General features: G+C 42.8%; 1 protein-coding gene across 8 annotated transcripts in view; it reads right to left on the bottom strand.

The window, feature by feature from the left end:
* EVL (Enah/Vasp-like) overlaps nucleotides 1–26890 on the bottom strand; it is a 158532-nt gene that overhangs the window by 115040 nt on the left and 16602 nt on the right. Inside the window, exon 1 of one of the 8 annotated variants that reach the window (XM_054828583.1) lies at nucleotides 17685–17886. The exons of 3 other annotated variants lie outside the window; for them this stretch is intronic. Coding sequence is in view for 4 of the 5 variants with exons in the window: in XM_054828584.1 (XP_054684559.1) it covers nucleotides 17217–17239 (23 nt within the window). In the remaining variant the exon portion in view is untranslated. Of the gene's footprint in view, nucleotides 1–17216; nucleotides 17419–17684; nucleotides 17887–26890 lie in introns of those variants that run through there. 4 more of the 8 variants (XM_054828584.1, XM_054828588.1, XM_054828585.1 and 1 more) reach the window with 4 other exon arrangements.

Raw genomic sequence — 26890 nt, 5'->3', positions numbered from 1 at the left:
AACTCTCCTCCAAACAAGAAGTGTGACTTCAAGTTCTGTGCACACAGCTCAGTTAAGATTTATCCTGGCACTAGTAAAGCTGTGATCATGCCAATGCAGACACTCTGTTCAGCTTAGTTGACCGCTATGTGCCCAGGTGAGTTTCATAGTCACTGCACAATCCTATGCTGCTGGGGAACATCAGACAACAGTCTACCGACAAACAGGCAACCAGATCCCCCCTGACAGGTGGAGAAGGTCTTACTAGCACTTTTGAAGTCAATGACAGATAGCTGATGGGCAGGGAAGGTAGGCAGAAATGACAGCCCTGGGGCTAAAAGTGGTGAACTGACAGCTGTTGGGGCTCGGGGAGGGATAAAAAATGATCCGCACCAATGGAGGAAGTCTTTGAGGCATGGGGAGGCCATGGAAGAAGATGGAGTGTTCTCCTACTTCCAAAGTCTTAGACCAAACTTTTCACACCACTTACCATCCTACCTTCTATTTCTGGCTAGACTCCTGGGTCTTTATTCCAGTAATGGCTTCAAATTGGGCAGGCAGAAGAGGGAACGGGAAACTACCCACAATTGCTCTTTGTACTGTGCTCCCACAGCTTGAACTACTCCAGTACCCCATGTCCTGCCTTTTCGTACTGGCTCTTGGGTGCCTTCTGTGAGGAGCCCTCTTCTCAGGAACAAGGCAATACAAAACTGCCCTGGTCATTGAGCTGTCAGGGCAGGATATAAACAGCTCCCAATGCTGGATGCTGCAGAAGAAAACAGACCTATATAAAGCAGGGGCATTGTGATAAGAAGAAGGAAAGTTACTGTTTAACTGGTTTAATTGGTGTAATTGGAGACACCATCCCTCTTTTTTATAATTATAGGAATATGAAATGGTTACCTCTCGTTCTCTCTCCCACCTTACATCCAGAAACATAACACCACCAACATTTCACTAACTGGGAATAACTCCATTTTCTCTGCAAGGGAAAAGTCAGGGAACTTTTTATTTTTAAAAACGAAAACTGAGATTAGACTTGACATTTAGAAGCTTCCAAAACTGGCAGGCCCTAGGGCCACAGACTTTGCAGTCCCGAGAGGGCAGCTGTGCAAGTTCAAAGAAATGAAGTGCAAGGAAATTGCATAAGTCAACCTCCTCTTCTGCAGTGGGGAAAGCAAGCCCAACACTTCCATGCTTCACTGGGCAGGCATTCATGAAGATGAGTAAAATATTATAATCAAAAGCCCAGTCTTTACAAGGAAACTCATTGAGGCAGCTGGTCTCCATCCCAGCTTAAGAATTCAACTCTACCAGCCCCTTTAGAGGAGCAGGACCCTGACACAAGCAAGTTACCTTCGGCTTTCTTTTCTTGTATGACTTCACAACCCTTCCACTGTCTGTGGATGAATAAAACCTCTTTGCCCAGCCACTGTCATTTCACTCGCAGACTTAGGCAGCAATCTCGCAGTAGGGAACTGAGTCCAGCAAGCCAGTGAATGCATCTTTTCTTTCTTAAGGAAGTACAACACAGCATTTTCTGCTAGAAAGAAGGCTCGGTTGTTCAGCACCTTTTGAACACACGCTCCTAGAAGAGAAATGTCTGCCACTATAATTAAGGGTAGAGTACTTAACTAAATATTTCTTTTGTCAGCCGTTCATTTTACAATGAGAATTTGTTGCCACATTATGCCATTTTAATATTGGATTGCCCTCAACCAGAACATCTGTGTACTTTACCAGCTGCTTTAAACAACTGCCTTCTTTAAAACTAAGTCAAACAGATTATGCGTTTTATTATAGCCACATTATACTGTGAAGTTCATTCTCTCCTATGCCATAGTTGGCAAGAAAAGAACTATCAATTCATTTCCAAATTAAACAAAAAACCAAACCACTCTCATTAAAGGGACAGTAACTAGTGCCTTACAACTGTGATAAAGATGTTAGCACAGTAACATTAAAAATTACTTACATATTCAACTGCTTAGTACTTGCTAAGACAGTTGGAAGCATGCCCCAGTAAACAGCCAAGTTCAATCACTCTGCAGCTGGCAAGAACAGGGGAAGAAGAGGTCAGCCCCTGGGACACGCAGGTAGTTGTAGCTTCGGTTCAACACAGGTTCGGTTGCTGTAACTATTGGCTTAGGATATTCACGTGCACTTTTAAAAGCACGGCAGCATCTCTCAGAGTAGTGAGGTGCAAAAGCTTAGTCAGGTGTAAGAAGGGATATGGGATTTCTTGTTCTGGAGCTCAACTTTTAAAACAAAAAAGTTATCAGTTATTCTTGTGAGATGGGATTTAAAAATGTAAACTGGATGTAATGGGCCCATCCGCCCAGAAAGCATGAACCATGCTCAAGCTCCACGCTTAAGCTGTTTGCTTTCATTATTGCCTGTTAATTGACTGGTTAGTGAATTACGAGCTGGACCCAGTACGGGAATAAAGTAGTACCGCATGGAGAACATCCCCAGCTACTCTACACAAAAGGCAGGAGTTTGACACTTTGACAAGATGATGTCAAAGGAGCACAGGGATTATTTTCTTGAAGGGAATTTCCTTTTTAGTGTTTGGGAGCTACTGCACCAGTGAAACTAGGCTGGTCTAGGATGACACTTAAAACAAAACACTTGGGAAAAACAAGTGGTTTCAGGCAAATGTCAGCTATACCAGCTTCATTAGTTAATTGATTCAAAGCATAGAGACAATAACACCCAAGTGAGATGACAACAGTTACAGATTGTCAATGTATGTGACAGACCAGGAGAAACTCAGTGTACACTTTGAAATATCTACTTCTATGTTTCACTTGTTCACTACATCTGGAACCTTCTTAAATCCCCTGCAATTCTCTCCACAACTTCTCCAGCATCCCAATGGGCAGGTAGGTAAATCATGAAGGAAGCTATTCTCAGAGTTTTCTTCATTTGGATAGGTTTTACTGCCCAGGCACAGGTAGCTCTTTGGCCTTTCAAATACATCTTTCCCTTGGAAAGCTTCATGACACTGCAGTACAGACATTTCAGTGGTTTAGGTGCCATTACATGTCCAAAATAGAGCCAAAGCACAAAAAAATGCTGGCAAACTACAAGGCACACCATACAACTTAGCATACAGGGAGGGCTTTTATAAATAGTCTGTATGAATTCATAGGGACATGCAATATCAGTTAGGATAAATTAACCTGAGAATATTGATGTAGTAGTGCTTAGGGTACCCCTGTAAAGGTGGTCTTCAGATGGTTGTGTAAGCATCAGAGGCACTGCATTAGAAATGTATTTCAAGGAGAATTTAAAGTAAACTTAAAAAAACAGGACATCCCAAGGGATGCTGTAAGCGTCAGAGAAACAAAGAACAGAACTGCTAAATGTTCACTACAAGAGGGCAGTAGGTGATCTTGTTTGAAGAGGTGCAATCAGAGCTGCATGAAACATCCCAGCTAACACTGAAACCATTCTGTATTTTTCTGCTTGTACCCCAATCACAAGCCAATCTCTGTCTTGACTAACACCACATTTTACAAGGGAGCTTATTTACTCCATTTCCTGAAATAAAAAGATGCGTTCATGCAATAAAATTAATTCAAAGCTGTGATCTCACCCAAGTCAATGAGACAGGACCTGGGCCATTCCCATGTTTGTACTCTAAAACTGTAATTAAATCTAATGGATATTAAAACACAGGGGCCAGAAGCTGGAGTAAAGAGGATGAGAAAATGAATGTGCCACACGCAAAACCCCACTATAAAAAAGGTAAACTGCTGTAAGCCACAGCTTGGGCCAGATGACATGTTAGAACCACTTACACTGTCCTGAGTTCTGCTTCATCTCACCCCGCCCAAACAACCTCTAAGTTTCAGTTCTTCATTTGGACTCCCTTAAAATCCGGAGAAATAAAAGTGTTTCTAGAGCATGCTTCATCTACTCCTAAAGTAGGTGACTAAAACAGGTCAGATGAATCACGTTAGCAGCAGCTTTTTCTCTCCATTGATTACACAAGGAGCCTACAGGGACCAGGTCAGATATAGACGTTCAGAGTTAGGGGAAATGAAGTCCATCTCAGACATCTGCACAACTGCATCCACAGCACTGCTTACCCTCTCATGGCTGAAAGTGGGGCTAATCTCCATTGCAGAAAAAAGTCAAAAGTAGAAGACAACCAGCTTTCTGAAGACTGATCTTGAATCTGAGTTCCCAACAAGGCAAGGTCTTTCCATTTCAAACATTTGAATTAAGGGTTGAAAGAGTCCGAGTCATGATCCCTATTCCCAGCACTACATCTAATCTGAAATCTGACCTTTGGCATGTCATTTAACCTCATTTTTCCTACTAATTGTAAAGTAGGGATAATTATAACAATTCTGCAAGAATGCTGAGTCTTAATTGATGAACATCTTTAAAGTGTTCTGGGATTCTAGTGCGTCTCATCAAAACAGAGATAATATTAACTGTTATATGAACGTTATCATGATTGCCATTACAAAGACAGCATTTATCTGCTATTTACCTTTAAAACAGCTGAAATTAATTTGCATGTGCTTTTTTTTCGAGTGGTATTCACATGCCTATTTATCTGGGATCAGTATCTTCTGATCTCACACTTTGCAAGTTTACCACCACATTCCCCTTTTTCGTCACCTGTTAAAATCACGTACTAATGAAAAAAATCATTCTTCGCTTTCTGCCTAAATATGACTATATATAAATATATATATACACACATGCCCACACATTCTGACATTAGACTTAGCAGACAAATAGATTTGAATTTCAATAATGTAAACAAATCTGCAGCCTTTTTCCAAATCTAATGGACAAATATGAATAATTCCTGTCTAGAAGCAACACTTGAATCACTGTACACAGTAACTTGGGCTAGAAATCAAAACAAAGTGTCATTGTCTCCACCCTCTAGTCTCACAACCCCAGCAAGGAAAGCTCAAGGAAAGTGCTCACATGATACAAATGCTTTCATTTTAATCTGAAAACAGCTTCCATTTATAGCGTGATATAGAAATACAGACACAAAAATACATAGACACAGAAGAATGTATATGTATATACACACACATACAGTCATGTTTCAGAGGGAAGGCATCCTTGAACCAGAGAGACCCAGGACAGCAGGGCCACTGGAGCCAGGATCTCACTCATCAGTGCCACTCTCAGGATTTAGAACACCCTGTACCTCCGCTCGTCTGGCTTTAACACATGGATAAGTAACCTCCCTTTTCTTTGACATTTATGGATGAAAACAGCTCTGCTCATTTCAATTATTGTCATATAGTACCTATCACCGAGAAAAGCCATGGGACTTATCCTGCACATGCTCCAGCAAAAAGGGGGAGTTCCTGTGGCTTGCAGAAACCCTGACTACCTCGTCGAGGTGGGCTGCTGCCTTTACAGTGCCACGTCCAGGGGAAGGAGACAGCGAGGAAAACCTTTGGAGGAGCATGAGTGCCAAGGCAGACTACTGCAGCCACACTCGTGACATGAAGAACACGCACCACAGCGAGAACAACCCACCGACAGCAACGGAGACCAGCTTCAGCCCAGTTACTCACCAGCCGTGAGACACAAATTTCCCCCGTCCCCACAAAGCTGTGATCACATCACTGCTCTGCTGCCCTTTTTTGTTTAAACGGAGACCCCCCTGCCCTGTGAGAGCTTCCAGCCCTTGCGCAGGGCTGTCCTCAGCGAGGAGCGGGCAGAGCTCCTGGCAGGTACCGTGCGGCGGTGCTCATGGTCTGAAGCACAGCGCCCCGTGTCCGCAGGCACACATGTACCATTTCTGGTAGCATCTGCACTAAATCTCAGCATTAGAGACAAATCCTCCATTCTCTGGCACAACCGTCAGTCAGATTTGATCCCCTCTCGAGGTTACAGAGATTTGGGATTGAAGACGAGAGTCTGCACGCTAAAGACTGACTACAAAAAACCAGATGACTCCTCCAGCCCGTGTTCCTGGATGAACGGCTTCCAATGACGCACATTTTGGGGGGCTGCAGCAAGCACGGGTGTGAGAGGCTGCGATTCCAGCAAAGTCAGCGCACCTGCACCTCCGCCCTTGTCCACCAGCTCTGTCCCCACTTGCCTCAGCTTGCTTGAACATCGAAGTAAAACTCAAAGTGACAAGCAACACCTGTTTCCACAGCTATTTTCCACACCCAGCTACATCTAATCCTTGCTTCACTGCCTCCTTTAAAATGGTTTCAGTGAGCAGTCTTAGTCAAGTTTCTGACTTTTTTACTTAATGCTTCCATAGCTGAGCTCAGACATCTGAAGGAATCTGGGTTTAAGTAATCTGCTGAACACAGAAAGCCCTGGAAATACGCTTTCTGCTCGTCGTCATCGTAAACCACGAGTGCAAAGCTGCAGTACGGTGCGTATTTTTCCACTATAGTGACACAATGGCAGGGTTTTGCTTCCCTTGCATTGGGTTTTGTTAACAGCTCCTCTACCAGATGGACTCAGTAAAGTATAAAACAGCATGTATGTCTCAAAATGCATTCTTAAAATTCAAGTTTCTGTTCATGGCACCCACCAAAAGGTTCTGTATCATCCTTTTAAAATACTGAGAAACAACTAAAAGACCTGACTGAGCTCGTAAATTATTTGTTTTAATCTACACATACGTAATTTCCATGCATGCAATTTGCAGATAAAGATTTTAAAACCTCAGAGGTCCTCAGAAAGCACCAGAAACTTTAATTTGGAGAAGCATGACCAGCTGAGTGCTATACTTGGATCACAGCACATACTGGGGAAACTGATGGCGGGGGGAAAAACCCAAGAAGTAAAATCGTAGCGGGCTGTCCGACCTTGGTGGGACCCCAAATGTGGTGATCCCTGTGCGTGGCAGCAAGGCAGCAGCTGCCCGGCTCCTGCCTGCGCCCCCGAGCTGGGGCTGCCATCCTCGGCATCGCCCGGCCAGCCACACCGACCTCAGATACTTCAGACAGAACAAACCGCAAAAGCAAAGCAAAACACATTCCAGCTCTCAGAAGCCGAATCACGCATCTACAGGGAAAATCAGTCCGTATCTGACCCCTGCCTCTCTCCTCGCCCACGCGCAACGGCAGCCAGCTGACATCCCCAGTTTTTGGCAATCGAGGCTCGCCTGACGTAGACCCAGGGTCACACAAGTGTGGCCGGAGCTCGGAGGGCTGTGGGAAGCTGCAGGGACTGAGCTCACACCCACACCCAACACTTGTGCACTTGCAGGCATAGATGTGATCCCTTCTGGGGAGAGAAGACTGTACGTGAAAGGAGCACAACCGCAGCGGGGGCTGAGGCGATGCCGAGTGCACGGCATGCCCCTCCCAACAACCTCTCCGTTTCCTCAGTCTCGGTGCTAGGAAATCACATCGTATTTCAGGATTGATTTTCTCTTACTTCAACCTTCAAAACTAGGATATTGTGACATCTTTGTCAGCAATGTCAGGATTTTCCACAACAAATCAGACATCTTTTTCATGTAGAATTACCTAGATACCTTATGCGTGTGGTACCCTGCAGGTACTTCATTTTTACCTTCTTCTGTAACAGGATGGTTTCTTTCTCCTCCTTTGCACACTGCACTTTATAAATTGTTTAAATAAATGCCTGTCTTTGTTTAATGAGCCTGTGCTGTCTTAGTGAGATTGGAAAATACCACTAGTTATAGAGAGTAGCTGAAAATGACTATAGAGGAGCGGTGCTGTAACTGCGTATGACCTAAGACACAGGTTCCAGGCAAGAACCTCTTTCTGTGGTGACAAGGTCACAAGCAAAATGCACTTCATTTGCTCTAACAGCATCCTTCTGGGTTACAAGTGAATTTTGTCTTGACTTTGTCCCTCTTGTATGTGCTTCTTATTTGGCCACCATTGCCTATCCATACTGCTCCATCGATTGCAAACATTTACTCATACATCTGACCGATGATGTAACAATCACACAGGGGATGGTGTAGCTTGCCAGTTTTAGTGTGTTCCCGTGGAAGAAGTCTTCATCTATCAATCTCATTTTCCTGCAAAATGATGCACTGAAAAATCATGAGAAAATAACAGCTTCTACAATATTAGGGTCATAATGCCTGCCCCCTCCATTCTGCAATACAGACAGACAACTTTAGAATCACATTTTCCACATTATTTAGCACTGGAAAACAAACATAAATTTTTAAATAATTCAAATATTCCACATCTATGTGAGCCTTTAAAGATAAAGGCAAATTTTCTATGTAAATAGCAGCCAGCTGGTCCTCCTCCCTGGAATAATCAGAGCAGATCCATACTCTTGTGAAAAGCTGACCCATGTAAAATGAATTTTTCTTGATTTTTGCAATATGGTTCTTAGATTTCCATTCCTCAATTAAAAGAAGAATGTGACCTTGATCTCAAATAATTTGTAAAGGATGTCAAAAAGAGTCTTATCTGTTACTTCCATTTTAACCCAACTTTATAAGAAACAACCCCTTGCCAAACAGCAGCAGAGCTGTGCTAGATGAGCAGAACAGTGTTAGCGCCATGAAATGCAGTTAGCATGAAGTGACATCAAAAAGTGCTGTCTCATCAAGCAAAGGCGATCTGTGGAGGCAAGGTTTGCAGGGATAGTTCTTTTATTTGACCAATTCTTACGGTCAGAAGAAAGGACAAGCTTTTTGATACAAAACCCTCCTTCAGTCTGAAACAAAAGTTTCAATCATCTCTTTACCCAATTTTTTATCTTTCTTTTTCTCCTTTTATTGCCTTCAAGCTTGTTTTTCTCCCCCTCTTTCCTTCTCTCCCACGGACAAATTTAATGGGAAATTAGCTTGAGGCTTTACACCACTGCTAACAATTGATACTTCAATAAAAAGAAAAGCAGTTGTTTTACTTCAGAGAATTATCCTTCTTCTGGGTGGCTTTGATATTTTCTTGATTTCTTTGTTTGAAACTTGCGTTTCAGATCTGTAAAGGATTTGTGTAATCATAAGCTTGACTGTTTTTGCCTATTATAGAAGATGGTTTAATAAGAGATATGCCCTCTCCCTTCAAACACTGCCTCATTTACACCCCTAGACCATGACCACTACAACAGCGCTACAATAGCATGTTTTATGGAAATATATTGGTTTCCATAAAGACAGCAGAATCTCTCATGCTGTGCATCTAAATGCCTAAGACACTTGCCTAGAATGTGGACAATCCAGATTTAAAACCAACTCTGTGTGATTTTAAGAATGGTTTTTCATCTCAAGCCATCCAGGATCAGGCAAAATAGAATTTTAATTTAAGTCTTCATATCCTGAACTAACACGGGGACGCCACGCTGCCTGACCAATGCACACCAAAACAATCGTACTACAATGGAGACTATCAGGGTGTGTATTTTCACCAAAGAAGAGCTGGAACATTTTTATTCTCATTCAGTTTCAGATTCAAACCCTCAACTCTACATTTGTGAAACAGAGCCATCACCCTCGAGCCCAGCCTAGCAATCATCTTTGCTGTTATCCCCCAAACTTCATGGCACTTTGCGGTATCAACTCCATCTGCTACACTCATTTTTTGCCTGGGAAAGTTTTCCTCTACATTCTTCTCACCCAGGTCACTTCCTTTCTTCTTCAGAGCTCAGCTTTGCTTTCATTGCACCTAGATGGAAAGAAACAGGCTATTTCCCAGACTTTTCACTCTCCTCACCTTCCCCTGCTCTGCACTAGCTACAACAGAGAACCCAAGTGTCAGCTTTAACTGCTTTTGAAAGGTAATATTGCAAACATCCAATGGACAAATTTTTCTTCTCATAACCTTACCTGAGCCACATTAGTCTCTAGCAGGAGGCAGCAATGGTTTCTAAAGGAGATAGACCCGGCCGTGCTGTGCAGTCCATGGCATGAAACTAAACCCATATTCCCCCTGTGTGGCATGAAGAAGCTCTCCAGCTGCTGGTCAGCTAGTAATCTGCAACTATAGATAGCACCTTAAAGGGAATGAAACTCTAAACATTTGATTTTAATTCTGTGTGATCTTGTGAGCCAACACAGCAGCATATTAATATGAAGACACTTCAACATTTGTTTTGAACTTTGATTTTTCAGCTGTCCTGTCCACTGCTTATTTTTTTTCTGTGTGTGTTTTTTAACAAACCTTCATGAAGCTTTGTATAAGCTACTTAAATCAGAGTGTTTTCAACCTCATTTCACAGGCAGCTGATCTAAAACACACAAGGTTGTATAATCTTAAGCTAAGTGAGTGGACACACCTTACCCAGAAAGTTTCCAAGGACGCAAGGCACCAGGCTTGCAAAAGTCTTACAGCTAAAGGACGGTTTGAGATACGGCTCTGGGCATGGGCTCTTGTGTAGGAATAGCAAGGAGCAACTTTCCCTAATTTCTGCCTATTCTCACACAAAATCTCAATCGGAGTGAAAGGCTCATTCCTTAAAAGCACACCGAGGTCCTCAGATGAGAAGTGCTTCTAGTAATGAAGCATCACCTTTAGTGTCAGTGGGTTTTTTCCCCATAAGAACCATATCTTCTCCACCTTTAGTTGATGAACATAAAGCTTATGAGGATGAGGTTTGAGTTGATGCTATGTGTAGTCAGCTTCTCCTAGCAGCAGATCTTGTGAGGTCCTACCCTCCCTCCTGTGAGAGAGAAGCACAGGTCACCCCGTCCAGCTCTGTGCTCCTGATTCCTGCCGGAATCAAACCACTTCCCAGGAGAGCAAGGTCAGGAGTCCAGCCCAACTTATGCTGGAATAAGTATGGAAAAAGTTTTCCACTTCAAAGGCAATGATGACCTTTAAGGACTAAAATGTATCATAGGAAGAAGCCCCCATATCCTGTATCTGCCTTATGAATAGCAGAAATAGCAAGACCAGGAATCTGTTTGGCCTTGCTGCACACAAAAAGGCAAGAGGGAAGTTGGACATCCATGCCGTCCTGTGGCTGAAGGTAAGGGCAGGGACAGGGATAATTAGCATCTCTGGAAGACACCGGGATAACAAAATCAAGAATCCACCCCTAAGAAGCTGGCACTGCAGGTGAGAAGCAGTGGGCAGCAGCTGTTTTCCATGAAAGTTCAACTAAAGTGCTTCAAATCCTTATAGACTTTACACTAAGGCTTAAAAGAAGCAGGCAGGACTGAGAATGACTTGCTGTAATGGTTGCCCATAGGTGTATTTAAAAATTATCATAAATTCTGTTCTTTAAAGAAGCCATCTGTACTCATGTGTTTGTTTTCATTTTAAAGATTGACATCAATTTCCATGTGCCTTGATAACTAGCTTCAGTTCTGAAAAGTGTGTCTGGATCCTCATTAAACAACAGCCACTTCTTGTTCGTGAATATTACTACAAGGATGGTTAAAAAAAAGGGAGGGAAGGGATAAACATGTATAGGAGATGAAAGAGAATAATGCAAGAAACAGGTTACCACACCTAGAAGGCAAAGGGAACAGAGACAAAATTTCTTGGGTTTGGAGATGAATTATACTGCAGTAGATTTCAGGCAGCCTAACCAAGTCTTTGGCACCAGTGAGATGATTGCTCTGTAGGGTTTACAGGTGGACTGCAGAAAAGATGGGAGCACTGCATATTTCCACAGACAGCCCCAAGTTTCAGGCACCAAATACACTCTCACAGACAATTTACATTGATTTTAATGTGTCTGGAAATCACCTCCTAACATATACACCAGAGCTCCTCTAGTCCAATAAATCTAGGGATAAATCTCCTTTCATATTTATATCTGGGATAAGATTATATTCCCCGGAATCAGAGTATTTTCTTCTGAAAATCTGGCCAAACCTAACCCCACCATCTCTAACAAAGAGAAGACTTAGTTTATTATTTTTGTTTAGTTATTTTCCTCTTCAGTAGAAATATTACAACATAGCCACTATGAAAATAGTATGCGCTTATCTTCATTCCCAGCAACGGCATTCTCATATTACTGCCTTAGAAGTATTCCTCTCCTCCTCAAATGTATCTGTGCTAAACCACTGAAATATGTGGCAACCGCAGTGTCAGTTGTCACAGGGAAAAATATGTCAGCAAAAACATTTGATTCAATCTGCTGTTTAAGGAAGCAACATTTCCTCAGGGTGTATGCCTTGTGTGGATAAATAACAACTGTCCAAAAATCAAGTATCCAAAATCAATTTCAAATATCAAAAGGCAGATTTCAGTCAACTACCTTCAGAAAAAAAAAAAAAAAACCAAACAAAAACCAACCCAAATTAGTTCCTTTTTCTCTCTCTTTTTTTTTTAATTGAGTGCAAGTTTGTTTCAGAACAAACCCATAAAATTTAGCCTCTTGGTCACAAACTGAAGGGTGAACTCTTAAGTGAAGCATGATGCAAAGGGCAGCATGGATCTTACAGGAACCATAACTTGCCCTCCCACTGGGTACGTGCATTTTCTCTGATGAGATGCATCATGTGGAATATTCACATTTGCAATGTGAACGACTAGACTTGCTAATTCCCGTGTGTGATCAAAAGCTTCTGTCTCAACAATGTATTTTTATCAAGTTTTGCATTCGATGTCCCTGTATCCACGTAAGGACAAAACAGAGGAACATAGCCAGCTGGTTCGCTGGTGCATGTGGTCCATGGAGGAGCAAGCATTGAGGAAGTGGAGACTCGACAGGCCGGCAGCATCACTTGTCTGCTGAAGCTGAGCTGCCTATGTTAAGCTTTTAGGTTCACGCATTTGTGGTTATTTATTAAGCAACTACAGGATATTTTGAATAAGAAAATGCAATCGGTGAGTTCAGCAGCTCAGGTTAGAAGGGGCTGAGATACTGCAGCCAATTATGGTCTGCCAAAATACCACCCTTGGGTTTTCTCCATTTTAAACTTGTTTGGTCCCTTTCATTTTAATACCTGTTGACTTCAGCAACAATTACTCTCTGATTCTTCTTCCATCTTGTCAGAAAAGCCTAATTAACTGCACTATTTGGTGCGTTTTTCACTAGCTGCTCCATCTAACCTGGGAGGTCAGAGTCACCGACTTGGAACAACAATTTGTTCCACTTCTCCATAGTGCTGCAACCCCATTACCCCACTCCACAAAAGCAACTGAAATAGTTTTTTGGCAACTCTCCTGATGCTTCTTGCTCATCAATATGATCGTATTTCTTGTAGAAAAGAACAGCAGATCTTTTTCTGCTGTTTTTAAAGAGCAATTCGTGACACAAGCAAATCCCTTCGAATGCCTCATCTACGGCTTCCTACAGTTGTTCAAACTGCAGTTGCACTTCTGAAAATTAGGGCTATTTAAGAGGCCTCCTTCTTAGGAATTTTCATCAGGAAAAGCCCCAGGAGACAGGCCTGCATCCTTTTGGAGCACCAGCCTTTTGTCCTTTCCATAAATCATCTTGCTGTTTCTTTGGGGGAGGGAGAAGGAAAAGCCATCTACTTTCAAGTTTTAATATCATGTCCGCTTTTACAAAACGACTGTGCTCACCTTTTATACTGTTCTTTAAAAACTGTGCCACCTGCCCTGGAGGTATCTGAACTGTTGCCCGTAATGCGGTGAATGCCGCAGCCAAAGTCAGAGCAGGCGTTTGATGGGCGCTTGCCACCAGAATTCATTTTTGCAGAATCATATTAAAACCAGAATTCTTCACTAATTTGGGGTATTCAGTTTTTCATTTGACAGTAGTAAAAGGAGAGGCTTAGGCGTCAGAATTCCTGGGTTTGGTTCTAGTTCTGCAGCTAAACTCAATCATGAAATGCTTATAGGTAAGGTAAACCCAACGCCTGCACTTGCTCAAAGACACAGGGCACCCACCGACCCCCAGGAGGCACCGCCTGACTGCTGCTGCTGCTGCTTTGGGGATCAGCAGCTGAGAGCTGCCACATGCACCACCGTACCCAAATGCTTTACGTTCATTTTGAACTTTGCTTTCTATTCATCAGTGGGTTTTGTTTCCTCTGTTCATAGCCAGCTCTTTGAGAGACTCATTTTCCCTCTTGTAGCATTCTCAGTTTTGCTCAGTGGATGGGGGAAGAGAAGATGCAGTTAAAAATACTGCGATGCCATGGTGGGTGGTGTATCAGAAATAGACAGACACTAGCTCACTGCGAAGAATACCAACTATTATCCCAGAAAGATAAAGGCATGGCAACACACACACACACAAAAAAAAGCATTTGTGTTCTGCTGCTAGAGATCTAAATCTGGACTGAGGATACCAAATGAGGAGTACTGCTTGTGGCCAAGCGTACTGTCCTCCTGTCGGCTTCATGTGCAAAGTCATCGTACGACAGTGCGGTCAGCAGGAGATGATAAAACTGTGGCTGACGAACTATCTTACATCCAATTATAAGCAAAATGTATGTGAGCTTTGGGGTTTTATGAAGACAGTGCAGAAAAATCAGTAAGAAAATGGACCCAGCTGATATCTCATAGAAACCAGCAGCCTATATAAACTGAGAAGGGGCTTAGCTCCTTTAACCACCGCTTTAAAAGCAATCAAAGTTTTTCAGGGGATATTAGGTTCTCCCCAAGAGGCAGAGAAACCTAGCTTGGCCGATGCAAGGAACTATGAGATTATTCGATGGATTTACCCCCTATTTTTTCTGAGCCTAAGGCTCTGTTCATCCAGCCAGTGACCACAGGGGTAATATTTCATCTCAAAGGGCTTTACAAATAAGTGTTTCACAAACAGCACACCAGGGTCACTTATAACCCTTAAGTGAGACATTCCTGCAGAGAGGTCCAGTGGCCGCTTAACACTTCACAAAAATACCCCAGCACCGTTTTGCCGGGGGAGTGAAGGAGGCTGCATCAAACTGAAACTGCCGGGGGAACTCAGGCAGCCAGACTGCAGTGACGCCTCTTGGCATCGGGCCGGGGTGCCCGCCCGGGGAGTCCTGCAGGTCTTTAAGGCCCAGCCTGGAAGCAGAAAGCAAAATGTAGAATAGCGCATACAGAAATGACATGCACAGGTCTGCACGAGCAAGCACCAGTGGGGTCACCACTTCTCTAGATACTTGGCTACTCCAGCGCTGCACCAAAAGATGGAAACAGCCATGCTTCTGTGACATGCGTGTGAGCACCTGCTTGCAGGTCAAAGTTAAGATGAGAGATGAATGCAAGCTTATGTTTTATGCACGTGGCAAATGGCACCTGTAAAGAACATAGGGCCACCAAGGACCAGGGGCCGTTGGTCCAGAGAAGAGTGCCATCTACTGCTTCATCAACTTTGCTTCCAGGAGCCCATGGGAGTGAGACTTCCACCCTGCTGCTCAACTAGATCCTTTTTTTCCCTTTATCTTGCAAGGTATGCTTTGATCCTATCAAAATGTAATATAGCCACAGGCATGAGAAATAATCATACCATAAAAAACCCATCAACATGCAGATACAACCTTAACAAAACACCACTGAAATGCCTAATAAAATAAATGCCATTCAAACGCTGCTATACAGAAACCACAGCCCTACCAGTGCAGAAGATTTAAAAGAAAAGGAAGCAGTCTGCACATCAAATGTTAATACTATTTTCAAAGCAAGTCTAAGAGAGGACAACAAGTAATTTAATAAGCCTAATGGGTGTGTAATCAGTATTTGACCATTCTTGCCATAACAGTAGGTGTCTTCCTAGCCCAAGATGTCTAGGAAAGCCACTGAAAGACAGCTAAGGCTTCTAAAACAGAATTTTTAAAACATCTTTTTTCTTCTCGTGTAGATTTATTGAGATTTTCGCTCTATTAAGAACAGGACCCAACGAATTGGATGAAATACAAATAACTCTGCAGGCATAGTAAGTGGCACAGTAAGTTTGGGGCCCATTTGCAGCTTAATTTACTGCCAACAATCAGCGATGTCAAGATTTCAAGCATCTCCTGACAGCCCTATGACAACTGCAGTTACACAGCATTATCTAGTCTTCCAGTAAAATCTTCTCCCTCAGACAGGATCATACTGCATTTCACAACAGGAGAAGTATACACGGTCAGCCTGCATCTCCTCGGCCCTTATGTCTGGATTCAGGATATTTAGGGGGCTGGGGGGTGTCTAGTAGCTGCTTTTACTGCTTTCGACACTGCTCACTTCCACACAGAGCCGATCACCAAATCACAAAATAAGGGAAACTGCCAATATATTAAACGCTTTAACAAAAGGCAGAAATAATGCTAGTAATATTTCATCTGAGGTTAGAAAGTTTAATTTGAAAATATTTGGTACAGAATGGTCATTGTGTATACGAAGACAATCCATCCTCTCCTCTAGTTACATACTTGGTCAAACAATCTCTTTTTTTTGCATCAAAAAGGAAAGGGTATTTCTAAGATACATTATAATAATGATATACAGACAAACATATCATGAGGCGATCCCTAATGCTGTTACAACGTTGTCACCATTTTATCTGGACAATTTTATAACACGAGTTATGAGAAACTGAATACATGAAGCAAAACAAATTTGAAAAAAAAAAGTGAGACAGCCCCTACCTCACAACTACTGACCAGAATTTTTTCAAGTCCAATACTGTATTATTGCAGTTAAAATAATCAGCTCTATTAGTGAGGGTAGAAATTCTGGTTTGTGTCTTCAAAAATCTGTTATGGTTTCAAGAGACCTCAATACTTGCATAAGGATGGAGTTATATTGGGGGTGGGGATGGAGGAGGAGAGGGGGCAGAGGCAATACTCAGCAGAACCAATATCAAATAAAAGGTGCTAATTTTATACTCTAACAATCACAGTTGCTCAAATGTTTGCAAACAACAAACCAATCCCAACAAACTTAACCATATTGTTATTTTAGACGTAATTCATACAGAATTCTGCAGCTACATTATGAAAAACAGACATGTATACTCTGCAGCAGCATAAAATATAATCCTATATACAATCCAAGCATCAATTTTCTCTTCTCTATCACAATCAGTATTCTATCTCGAAGGAGCATCTGTCAGATTCTCCGGAACCAAAAATAGCAAAGACCCTTTTAAACAGAACAGTTTCTGGTTTATATTTATAACTACACTGTACTCGCTGCTTCTGGCTGCACGGCGATGAAATTTGTGCAAGATATAATCAATTACCCAGCTTTGCACTTCATCATGCAGTTAGCTACCATTACCTGCATCTTCCCCTTCAAGCACTTCTCCCCATGCATAGGGTAGAGATTTTAAAACGCAAGAAATATTTGCACATTGAAGAACTAACTGTAGAGCTGACTGACATTACACAGCAAAAACCTAGTGAGAACAAAAACCAAGCACACTGATGTATAAAACAGAGAGCCTACCTGAATTCTTCAAATGCATACATGGCCTAGTAACTACACAAATGCTCTGAAATTTAAAATAATCTTCTTAACGTGCAGAAGGACCATTTAGTTTGTCAAACTGCAGCAAAATGCATAATGACGAGACAGTATATTTGAAATATTCTGAAGAGAAAGGGTATGCAGATACTGGCCTGCAGCCTACAGCTCAGCCAGCTGCTGACAAGCAGCAGCTAACAGGGAAAGGCGATAGAGTACCATGTGATCATTCCTGCAAGTCTGATTAATGCAGTATACTCCAAGAATACAGGCTGATATCTTTATTATTCAAGCCAAATAAGTCAAATACTGTACACAACAGGCTCCATAGCTAAATTATCATTCACATGCTACATCGAAATCAGTAAGCGCAAGCAGAGGATACTAAAAAACTAAGTATATATTGTAACCGAAGAGATTAATTAGGCCCATTCAAGCTGATTTTCTTACCTTGTAGTGATATTTTAGCCTGTGTTTTTATTCATATAAACCATCAGTGATGGAACAAAAGACTGCAGCCACAAACCTCCCCTTCCATGAATGCCAGAACATTTTAAGTAGTTTATCTGCTAGAAATCATTTCCTCTGTAGTCTATCCCCAACCACTTTAACTCCTTCAGCCCTGAATTCATTGCCATAAATCCCACTTGCAATGCCATGCGGGCTTTTTAGGGTTTATAGGGTTAACACCGAGAAATCGCAGCAGTGCAACTGAATGGAGCGGGATAAGAGCCAAAGGAGTCATATCTGCGAAATCAAAGAAGGGAGATAGGAAGGAGGAAAGTTGAGAATTTCATGGCATTGCAGTGTGCAAGCAAGGATGCTTCAGCTGCCTAGCAACAGCACACGCAATCTCCACGGCAACAGCGCAGCGAGCGCTGGGGTCAGAGCATCTCCGCCGCACGCACACCCCAGGGTGATAAACCGGAGGCAACCTCCCACGGCCCAGCCGCAGCACCCCTGCGCCGGCCACCCTGCGCGGCAGGACCTGCCCCGGTGCCAGTGGCCGATGGGGAGAACTGGGAGTGACGAGGCACCCCGGGCACGGGATGAAGTTTGCGCCTACTCTATGTAGTGCGGTCCCACCGAAGCGGAGTGTGGAAGCCCTTGGGCATGCTTCTGGAATAGCTCTGCAATGGACAATGCATCTGGTCCTCTTAAATAATGTGGCCTGGCAGCGTTGCACACCCTAGTTGAATAAACACAGCTAACAGTGCAGGGGAACAGACCCCAAAACACCAGGAGCCAGAGCTCATCATCCCCATAACAAGCCCCTTGGAAACTGTGGACGTGTAAGAATCACAGGCTGGATGACTGCCATTATCTGTTCGCTGAGGGATGGCATGGGTCTTATTCACAGGGAGACTTCGCCAAGGCTCCCAGCAGCCCCAGCCGAACTCAGCAATGTGCTCGGGAGGGACGGGAGGAGGTTCTACCATGCAGTTGCGCACACACCGGATTAGCCTCAGCATCTCTGCCACAGCAGTGTGCAGCCCCAGCACAGGCCAGGCAGAAGGTGAGCAGGCTCTGCCACGTGGCTGCTGGCTAGAGAGCAGATAAGGGAGAGGATTGCTGGAAATGGTGGAGATTCAAATCCTGGGAAATCAACCCCCCACCTGGGAGGGAGAGATTATGGGGCAGCGGGGGAATGTGCTGTCTGGGAAAGTCAGGAGGAGGCAGCAAATTCGAAGTCACCTCTGGGGCTGCTTCCCACCTTGGCTTGCCACTTTCTTTTACTGCTAGGGCTGGTTTCCAGTACAAGGAAACAGTTTCTCACATGAAGGATGTTGGCTGGAGTCTGAAACATCCTGACCCAACTACAGCTCCTGAAGAGCCTGAGGTTCACCCCGCTCTAGGGCAGTGGCTGCCCACTGAGCTATGGGATTCAGAGACTGGAAAAGCATCCAAAGTACAGGCAGCCACATCTGGACACAGCGATCGGTGACAGGCTGCGGTAACTGCGGCATCTGATCCCATGGCTCTGAAAAATTAGGCTCCAGAAAGGGCTGGAGTGAAAGGGAAAGGAACTCATGGCAAAAAAAAAAAAGAAAAAAAAAAGAAAAAAAAAAGAAAATCAGCACTGGAAACAAATAAAATCCACATTTATTTGGGGCTTGGTGTTTTTAATGCAGGAGCGACCTTGAGCTTGCATTTATTTCCTTTTAAACAAATGTGATAGGGTTAAGTGACAATAAAGGCACACTGTAGGAACACTAAAACACATGCAGTCACACCATCTGACAGAAATTAACTATTCCATAAGCGTCCAAAAGAGAGGGACTGCAAGGTGTAGGTGCTTCTGGCTAGAGTCTAATAAAAGATTAAAACTAGCAGAGAGGAGAACAATACAACCATCAAGAAAAGTCATCTTCCATATTTAGGCTGAACTTCACTAGAAGTATGCTCAGTATATACAGTACCCAAGCAGCCAGGCACGGGTGAGGTAGCCCCTTGCAGGCAAGTGTTCTGCCATCAACTTGGTAGGAAACAGGTTTTTATCTTCCAAGTCAGAGCTAGCCAAGATCTCTCATGGGTGAACAAGAAAAGTCTGAACTTCTGTTTTCTTGTTCATCCCAATCTTCCTCTAATTTGAATTCAAGTGGAAGAGAGATGTTTTTCACTTGAAATGTGTTTATTTTTCATGCTAACTAAAATAAACCCCCTTCTAACAGAACTAACAGCAAACGTAGTCTACTCCTTCCCTTAAGTATTCATTCTCCTTGAAACAGTGTTGACAAAATCACTGTCTGGTCTTCCTATTTCTGCAGCTTCTTAAGAGCCACTATGCAAATAAATAGTCAACTGTTCAAGTTACGGCTTCCCTCATCAATGAGTTCACTGTGAAGGGCTCGAAAGGCAAACACCCTCCAGAAAGCTTTCATATTCAGTAGAGGTCAGCTGCTGAAAGGGTTCAGCAGGATAACTTTTTATAACTTAATTTTTTTTTAGCCAGCACTTTCACAACAGCTCATAGCCCTACAGACAGCAAGAGCAGGGCTCCTATCCTGTGAGATAACCGATAGTGTCATTTCTGGTTAATTAATTACTAGGATTCCCATATTAGATGGAAAGATCTGAGACCATCATGTCATATTGTCGACATGAATGAGGCTCAGCATGCAATTACCTAACAGAACGTGCAGGAGCTTCAGAAAGTCACGTGAACACAGGCAGTGGCCAAATACATATACAAATGCAGGATTGTAATACTGCCTTATGACTTTTTAGCAAAGACAACTGTAACTTCTCATATCCTGAGCCAGACTGAAGGTCTCATGAAGCAGACAGAAGGTATGTCAGAAACCACAACCAGTAACAAATTTTTTTACAAGGAGTTGTTTATTCCCTGCCTGGCTGCATAACCAGTCCAGACCTTTGATGAAAAATAACCCACACTTTACCACAAAATGAAATCACGTCACGGAACAGAAAAATGACACTAAACATAGTCGGGGTGGGGCAACTAATGTAATGGGAACTGAGGGACCCACATCCCACCTTCTGATCCAAGGCCAGACAAATGTGGCAATGGGGGATCCTTCCCACTGAAGATCAGTAGCTTTTGGGAAAAAAATTGCAGTTTTAATCCCAGGCTCTAACAAACAAGTGAGACCATGACAGAAGTGGTTATCCTTGATGAAAGCTTGACAAAGAAGCAAAGGATGCAAAAAAAGCCTGGAAATAAGACAAACCAGAACAAGGCAGAGGATAATGGTGACATTTCTGGCTTTAGCTAGTATTTCAGTGGCATACAAGGGCCTTGTGTTGATACTCTGCCTAAAAACCTAGTTTCCCCAAGAATAACATCTTGTGTTACTGATATTCAGTATATCAGTGTATCAGTATCGGTCCTCTTCACCCGAGATTCCACCAAAGCCTTGGTCAGATGCTGGGTGACACTATCTGATCACAAGCAGACTGAGATATTTTAATGAGGTAACTATTTATTCCCTTGCTGAAGCAAGGAAAAAGCCACTAACACAGCAGACTTCTGTCATTAAGCCTGTATTATCATTATGCTGAATTGAAATTCAGACCACTAAAAAACCCAACTGCACTGAAAAATCCAGCTTTCACTTCAATTCAGGAGGAAGAAAACAGAAAGGAGAAGGGAAATGAGCCAACGAGAGCATATATAATCAGTATATATCCACCACAGCTCTAACATTTCTGCACAGCGGCGGATGTGGCAATCACAGACAGCATCCCAGAAAAATCTCCTCTCAATAGGATTTTCTCTGAGTTCAAAAGTCTTTCTTGGGCTTAAGAAAATAAGATTTAAAAGGATTATTGAAATAGAAGAAGGAATGGCTACCTTAGATCGTTCAGGTACTGGGAAAATTGTGGAAATAATTACAGTGCCCTAAAGTTTACCGAACAATGGTGTATCCAATATTGGAGTTTTGACTCAAATCTTCAGCTGTTAAAGGAAAAGGTGGGTGGGGAGGAAATGAACATTTTTTCCCCCTCTTTTCATCAATGGGATTTCTATTATATGTTGCCTTAAAATACTACGTGAATTTTGATGCGCAAGAATAGTCTGATCCACATTTCAGACTGCTCCTTTCACTCTCTGGTCTCCAGTTTAACCACTAAAGTTTGATTCTGTTACATTAACTGTCACCAAAAAAATCCTACCTATGTTGTACAGCTTTAAATTATCACAGCACATGAACATTTGCACGGTAAAAATTGCTTTTCACTCCCAGATTTGGCCCAAATACACTTCATGCTTTGCAAATCTCGAGGCTTGGCCTGACCACAGGACGGCTGACGTGAGGTCTTCCCCATGATTTTCTCCCACGGCTTTATTCTTATCATACTGGGAGTAGCACATACCATTTTCATTAACAGATACTCTGTACCAGGTGCAGGCGAGCATACAGCATCTCGCAGGGCTGAAATGGGACGTTTTCCAAATACAGCCCCATCTGCCTTATTCTAGTGCTTAAGGGAAGGTGCACTGGAGTGAACTAGAGAGAACGGGATTCTTACTGATTTTTCTAACCGCCCTTGGGGATTGCGCCAAGTCACAACTTGCAATCCAACAGAACTGAGCCAGTCGGAACGAAAACTAAAGCCCCATACGGATTGTTAAGTTATCGATCACTGCAATAATGCCTGAAATATCCAGTCACGTTTAGGACTGCATGGTGTGGATTGCCATATAAAGCTGAAAATGGAAAAGGTCCCTAGTAGTTTTAATAGACAAGACATAACAATCAGCAACAGACAAGGATATCTGTGGCCTTTCGATACCTAAAGGGCCTTATAAGAAAGATGGGGATAGACTTTTTAGTAGGGCCTGTTGCGATAGGAGAAGGGATAGTGGTTTTAAACTAAAAGAGGGCAGATTTAGAATAGATATAAGGAAGAAATTTTTTATGATGAGAGTGGTGAAACACTGGAACAGGTTGCCCAGAGAAGTTGTGGATGCCCCATCCTGGGAAACATTCAAGGTCAGGTTGAATGGGGCATCTGAAGATGTCCCTGCTCATTGCAGGGGGGTTGGAATAGACGACCTTTAGAGGTCCCTTCCAACCCAAACTATTCTATGATTCTGTGATTTGAGATAAATGTCAAATGAGTAAAAGAAGAGATATGGTCATACCACTGAACATCAAAAAAAAAAAAAAAAAAACCTCAGTCTGTATAGATTGCAAACGTTAGTTGATATGACCAAGACTTGGGCATTCCTGCCTGAGTTTCTGCCTGCTTGTGAAAAATTATTTAAAACCATAGAAAATCTTTCCTAAGGAAAGGTGCAGGGCTGCACAAATGTGAAGTGCAAGGCAGTAATGTATTATTTATTCCTAGACAAAAAATTATCAGCCATAGTTTTTTCAATAGAGCACAAATTAATTTGAATCACACTGTGTGCAGAAGTCCCCTTAGCAGTTATGAATTACACTGCCTCAATATTCACCTGACAGCCACAGCATATTATACCTGCTACATCTTTGCCGATTAGTATCTTAATCTGTACAAGCACAGAGCAGAAGACATAGAGGACTCTTTCAGGGAAAATAAAAGGAAGTGTAAGCTTCCATTGGAAACTTCCTTCAAGCTAGCCGTAATTACTCAATTTAACTTTTTCCTAGTTGTGAGGTATGAAGTGGGAAAAAAGAGAAGCAGGATGCTAAAACTAAACTTGCATTATCACCACTATCAAATGAAATGCCAATGGATATGAAAACAGCATCTGAATAAACCACGGTCACCCACTAAAGCACACATTGACAATAAAACATTTGGACATTTATGTGGAGTGTATCCATCATATATAAACAAACACAAACCTGCATACTTCAGACATGAATACAAATAAAGGCATTCACATACCACCATAAACACCCTGACTTCTTGCCGTTTTCAAGGAAACCCATGGCCTAGATCTTACAAGCATCTAAATTATGCAGTGGCATGTTTGCAGTCAAAAGTAGCAGCCAACACGAACCAAGCAACTTCCCACACACAGATGAGCACATTAATGCCTACTGAATTGGGGACTCATTATCAAGTATATTGGCAGGCCAGAAGTTATTCTGCATGGAAAATATCAGAGTCTACTTGACATCTTCTGTGGCAAACATTAGAAGAGTACTCCTGGTAGCAAACTGAGTCTTCCTAGACTTCAGGACTCTCTAGTTAAATGGTAGGATGTAGACAGGAGAAAAATCAAGGCTAAGTTTTATACTTTTGCTTCTATCTGCCAAAAGTAACCTCACTGCAGTCGATAAAACTCCATGGGTACCATGTATCTGTTGAGCAAGCTCAACAGCCTGGAGAAAAGAGGAGGAGATCTAACTGCGGCCTTCCAGTACCTGAAGGGGCCTACAGGAAAGATGGTGAGGGACTGTTTATCAGGGAGTGTAGTGACAGGACAAGGGGTAATGGGTTTAAGCTGAAGGAGGGTCGATTTAGATTAGATGTCAGAAAGAAATTCTTTACTGTCAGAGTGGTGAGGCACTGGAACAGGTTACCCAGAGAAGTTGTGGATGCCCCATCCCTGGAAGTGTTCAAGGCCAGGTTGGATGAGGCTTTGGGCAACGTGGTCTGGTGGAGGGTGTCCCTGCCCATGGCAGGGGGGTTGGAACTAGATGGGCTTTAAGGTCCTTTCCAACCCAAACCATTCTGTGATTCTATGATTCTATGAAGCTCTCAGCAGCACAAGATCACAGCACCAAGGTCTTAGGAGCTATTAGCTTACAGGGATTTTACATAGACATAATGTCAAAGCTTGGAACGGATCATGGCCCAGAATTTCACCTGAGACATGTAAGGATTATCCAGTGCACTGCTGGTAGAGAATTTGCCAAAACTCAGCTGCCTTGCTATCACATTAAGATGTATGCTGCTCCTGCTTCCAACAAAAAAAGAACAAATTTTTCTTTCCCTTGCAACTGATGCAAAAGATGTTAGAAAAAACATGTGAAGGAATTATTCATTATATACTGTGGATTTCTTTGTTCAGAAACAGCTTCTGACAGCAGCACTAGACATAAGACGTGGCAATTTCAGAACATCATTTGCTCACTCTCATGATAACATAGGAAAGTTTTAATTCCTCCCAGGCTTCAGGACAGCCTAGCACCCATCAGCAGATTTACACACTAACCCATATGATCTTGCAGCCAGGAGGGAGATACTAGCAGTGTGATGCTACTGAAGCTATGCTTCTACGCAGAGAAAGGTGACACCAACATCACACTGGTCAGGTTCTGGCCTACTCTGCACTGACAGGTCTTGACTCCACTAAGGCTTTTGACAGTGTCTCCCATCATATCCTCATAGACACACTCATCACTGTGTATAAATATGTGATGGGGGAGTAAAGAAGAAAAAGTCAGACTCTTCTCAGAGGTGACAGGACAAAAGGCAATGGGTAAAAATTTTGAAATACCAGAAATTCAGTTCAAACATAATAAGAAACTTTTTCCACCATAAGGATGGTCAAACACTGGCACAGGTTGCCCAGAGAGGTTGTGGCATCACCATCCTTGGAGATATTCAAAACTCAGCTGGACAAGGTCCTGAGCAATGAGTTGGACTAGATGATCTCCAGATGTCCCTGCCGACCTCCGTGGCTCTGTGTGATTCTGTGAGCAGGACCTTCCCATCCATGGAGATAGCACAGCTTGCTCCCAAAGTGTGCCTGATTGCTACAGCAGCCACTCCACAAGAAATGCCAGGTCATTCCCACGGCCTCTCCCCTTTGTGATAACTCATCTCACGCAGAATTTATTTACTGGCAACTTATGCTCCCTAAGTAGAATACACATAGTGGAGGAAGTTTATACATAATCTTTAACAAAAAAAGCCATTGATGCATTTAGACTACAACTTTGAGAATTTATGCTGCCTTCTTCCTATAAGGCTGGAGGAGAGTTATGGGTGGCCATGAGTACATTGGATAGCACAGGAGACAACTCAGGGGTGTCTTTCTCTGAAAGCATGCAGCTTTGTGACACGGCGCTCTGCAAAGGGTCGGTGTAGCGAAGGTGTGGGTTACTGCCAGCTTTACCAATTTCTTCACACAGCATGGAGCAAGACTCAATGTTTTTTAGCCAGATATAGCAAGGAGATATGTTGTATGGCATTCCATGGCAAATCAAAACCACAGCAGGCAGTTTAAATTGCAAAGTATTGTTTTAAATATCATGTTTGTATCCTTTATTAGTTCTTCACTAAAGACTGAAGATTGAAAAACTGATTATTTTTTTTTTAAGAACCTGAGAACTCCTGCTCTTTGCTGCTCCTGCAGGACTCCTTGGAGAGGGTTCACTGGTTTCTTCAGTGAAACATTATTAGGTCTGACACTTTAATTAAAGGAGGTGTCAAAATGAACACAAAAATATCTTTTTTACATAAGCTCCATGTTACACTTTAGAGTCAAATGCATGGAAATTACAAAAACAGCATCACAGCAAAAGCCTTTACACAATCCATGAAACTCGGCAGCTTTCAGGACCCCACATCATCTGAACATCATCAGTCCTCCGGTTGCCAATGCTACTGGGGATGAGATTCAGTTTCCTAACAAAAGGACAAGCGCTAACATTCATAAAGAAGCAAAACACTAACACAGAACCTGTGTTTGGATCACGCTGCTTTGCTTTCTACATCCAGAATTTTCCATACCTCTCCTAATTTTCCTGTCAGTTATCTAGTAAGTTCTGGATTTCTGAGGTGGGGAATGGAGGAGTGAAGGAAACCACGCTGCTTGCTTCAGGACTGTGCAGCAAAGTCACTGATGAAGTCTGAATTCTCATTTTGGCTCTGCCAACTCCCAGACCTCTGCTCAAAGCACAGTCCAAACTAGGGAGGTCTCTGACAAATCAAACCATTACTGCAACCTGCCCCAGCGGCCTCCAAGCCCTGGCCATCCACCAGTACTGTTCACGTCCCAGCGATGTTTCTTGCAGTCAGAGGAAACCAGGAGAGCTCAGGAGGGAGAGCAGAGTAGGAGGTCACACATACACGCTGCTTGCCCAGCTATAATTGCGTGGCTTATCATTTCTCAACTGAATGATCCCGTTTTCTCACTCTGTCTTTAAAAAAAACACCTACTGAGGCTACACAACTGTGATTAACTACCTATAGTAGAGCTAGTAGCATTTTTATAGCCAAGTAAGCAACAGTAGTGCAAATTGCCC

This window comes from Grus americana, chromosome 5 (assembly GCF_028858705.1).
Source record: "Grus americana isolate bGruAme1 chromosome 5, bGruAme1.mat, whole genome shotgun sequence".
Lineage (NCBI taxonomy): Eukaryota > Metazoa > Chordata > Aves > Gruiformes > Gruidae > Grus > Grus americana.
Note: the sequence above shows the minus strand (reverse complement) of the source record. Positions and strands in the feature narration are given on the sequence as shown.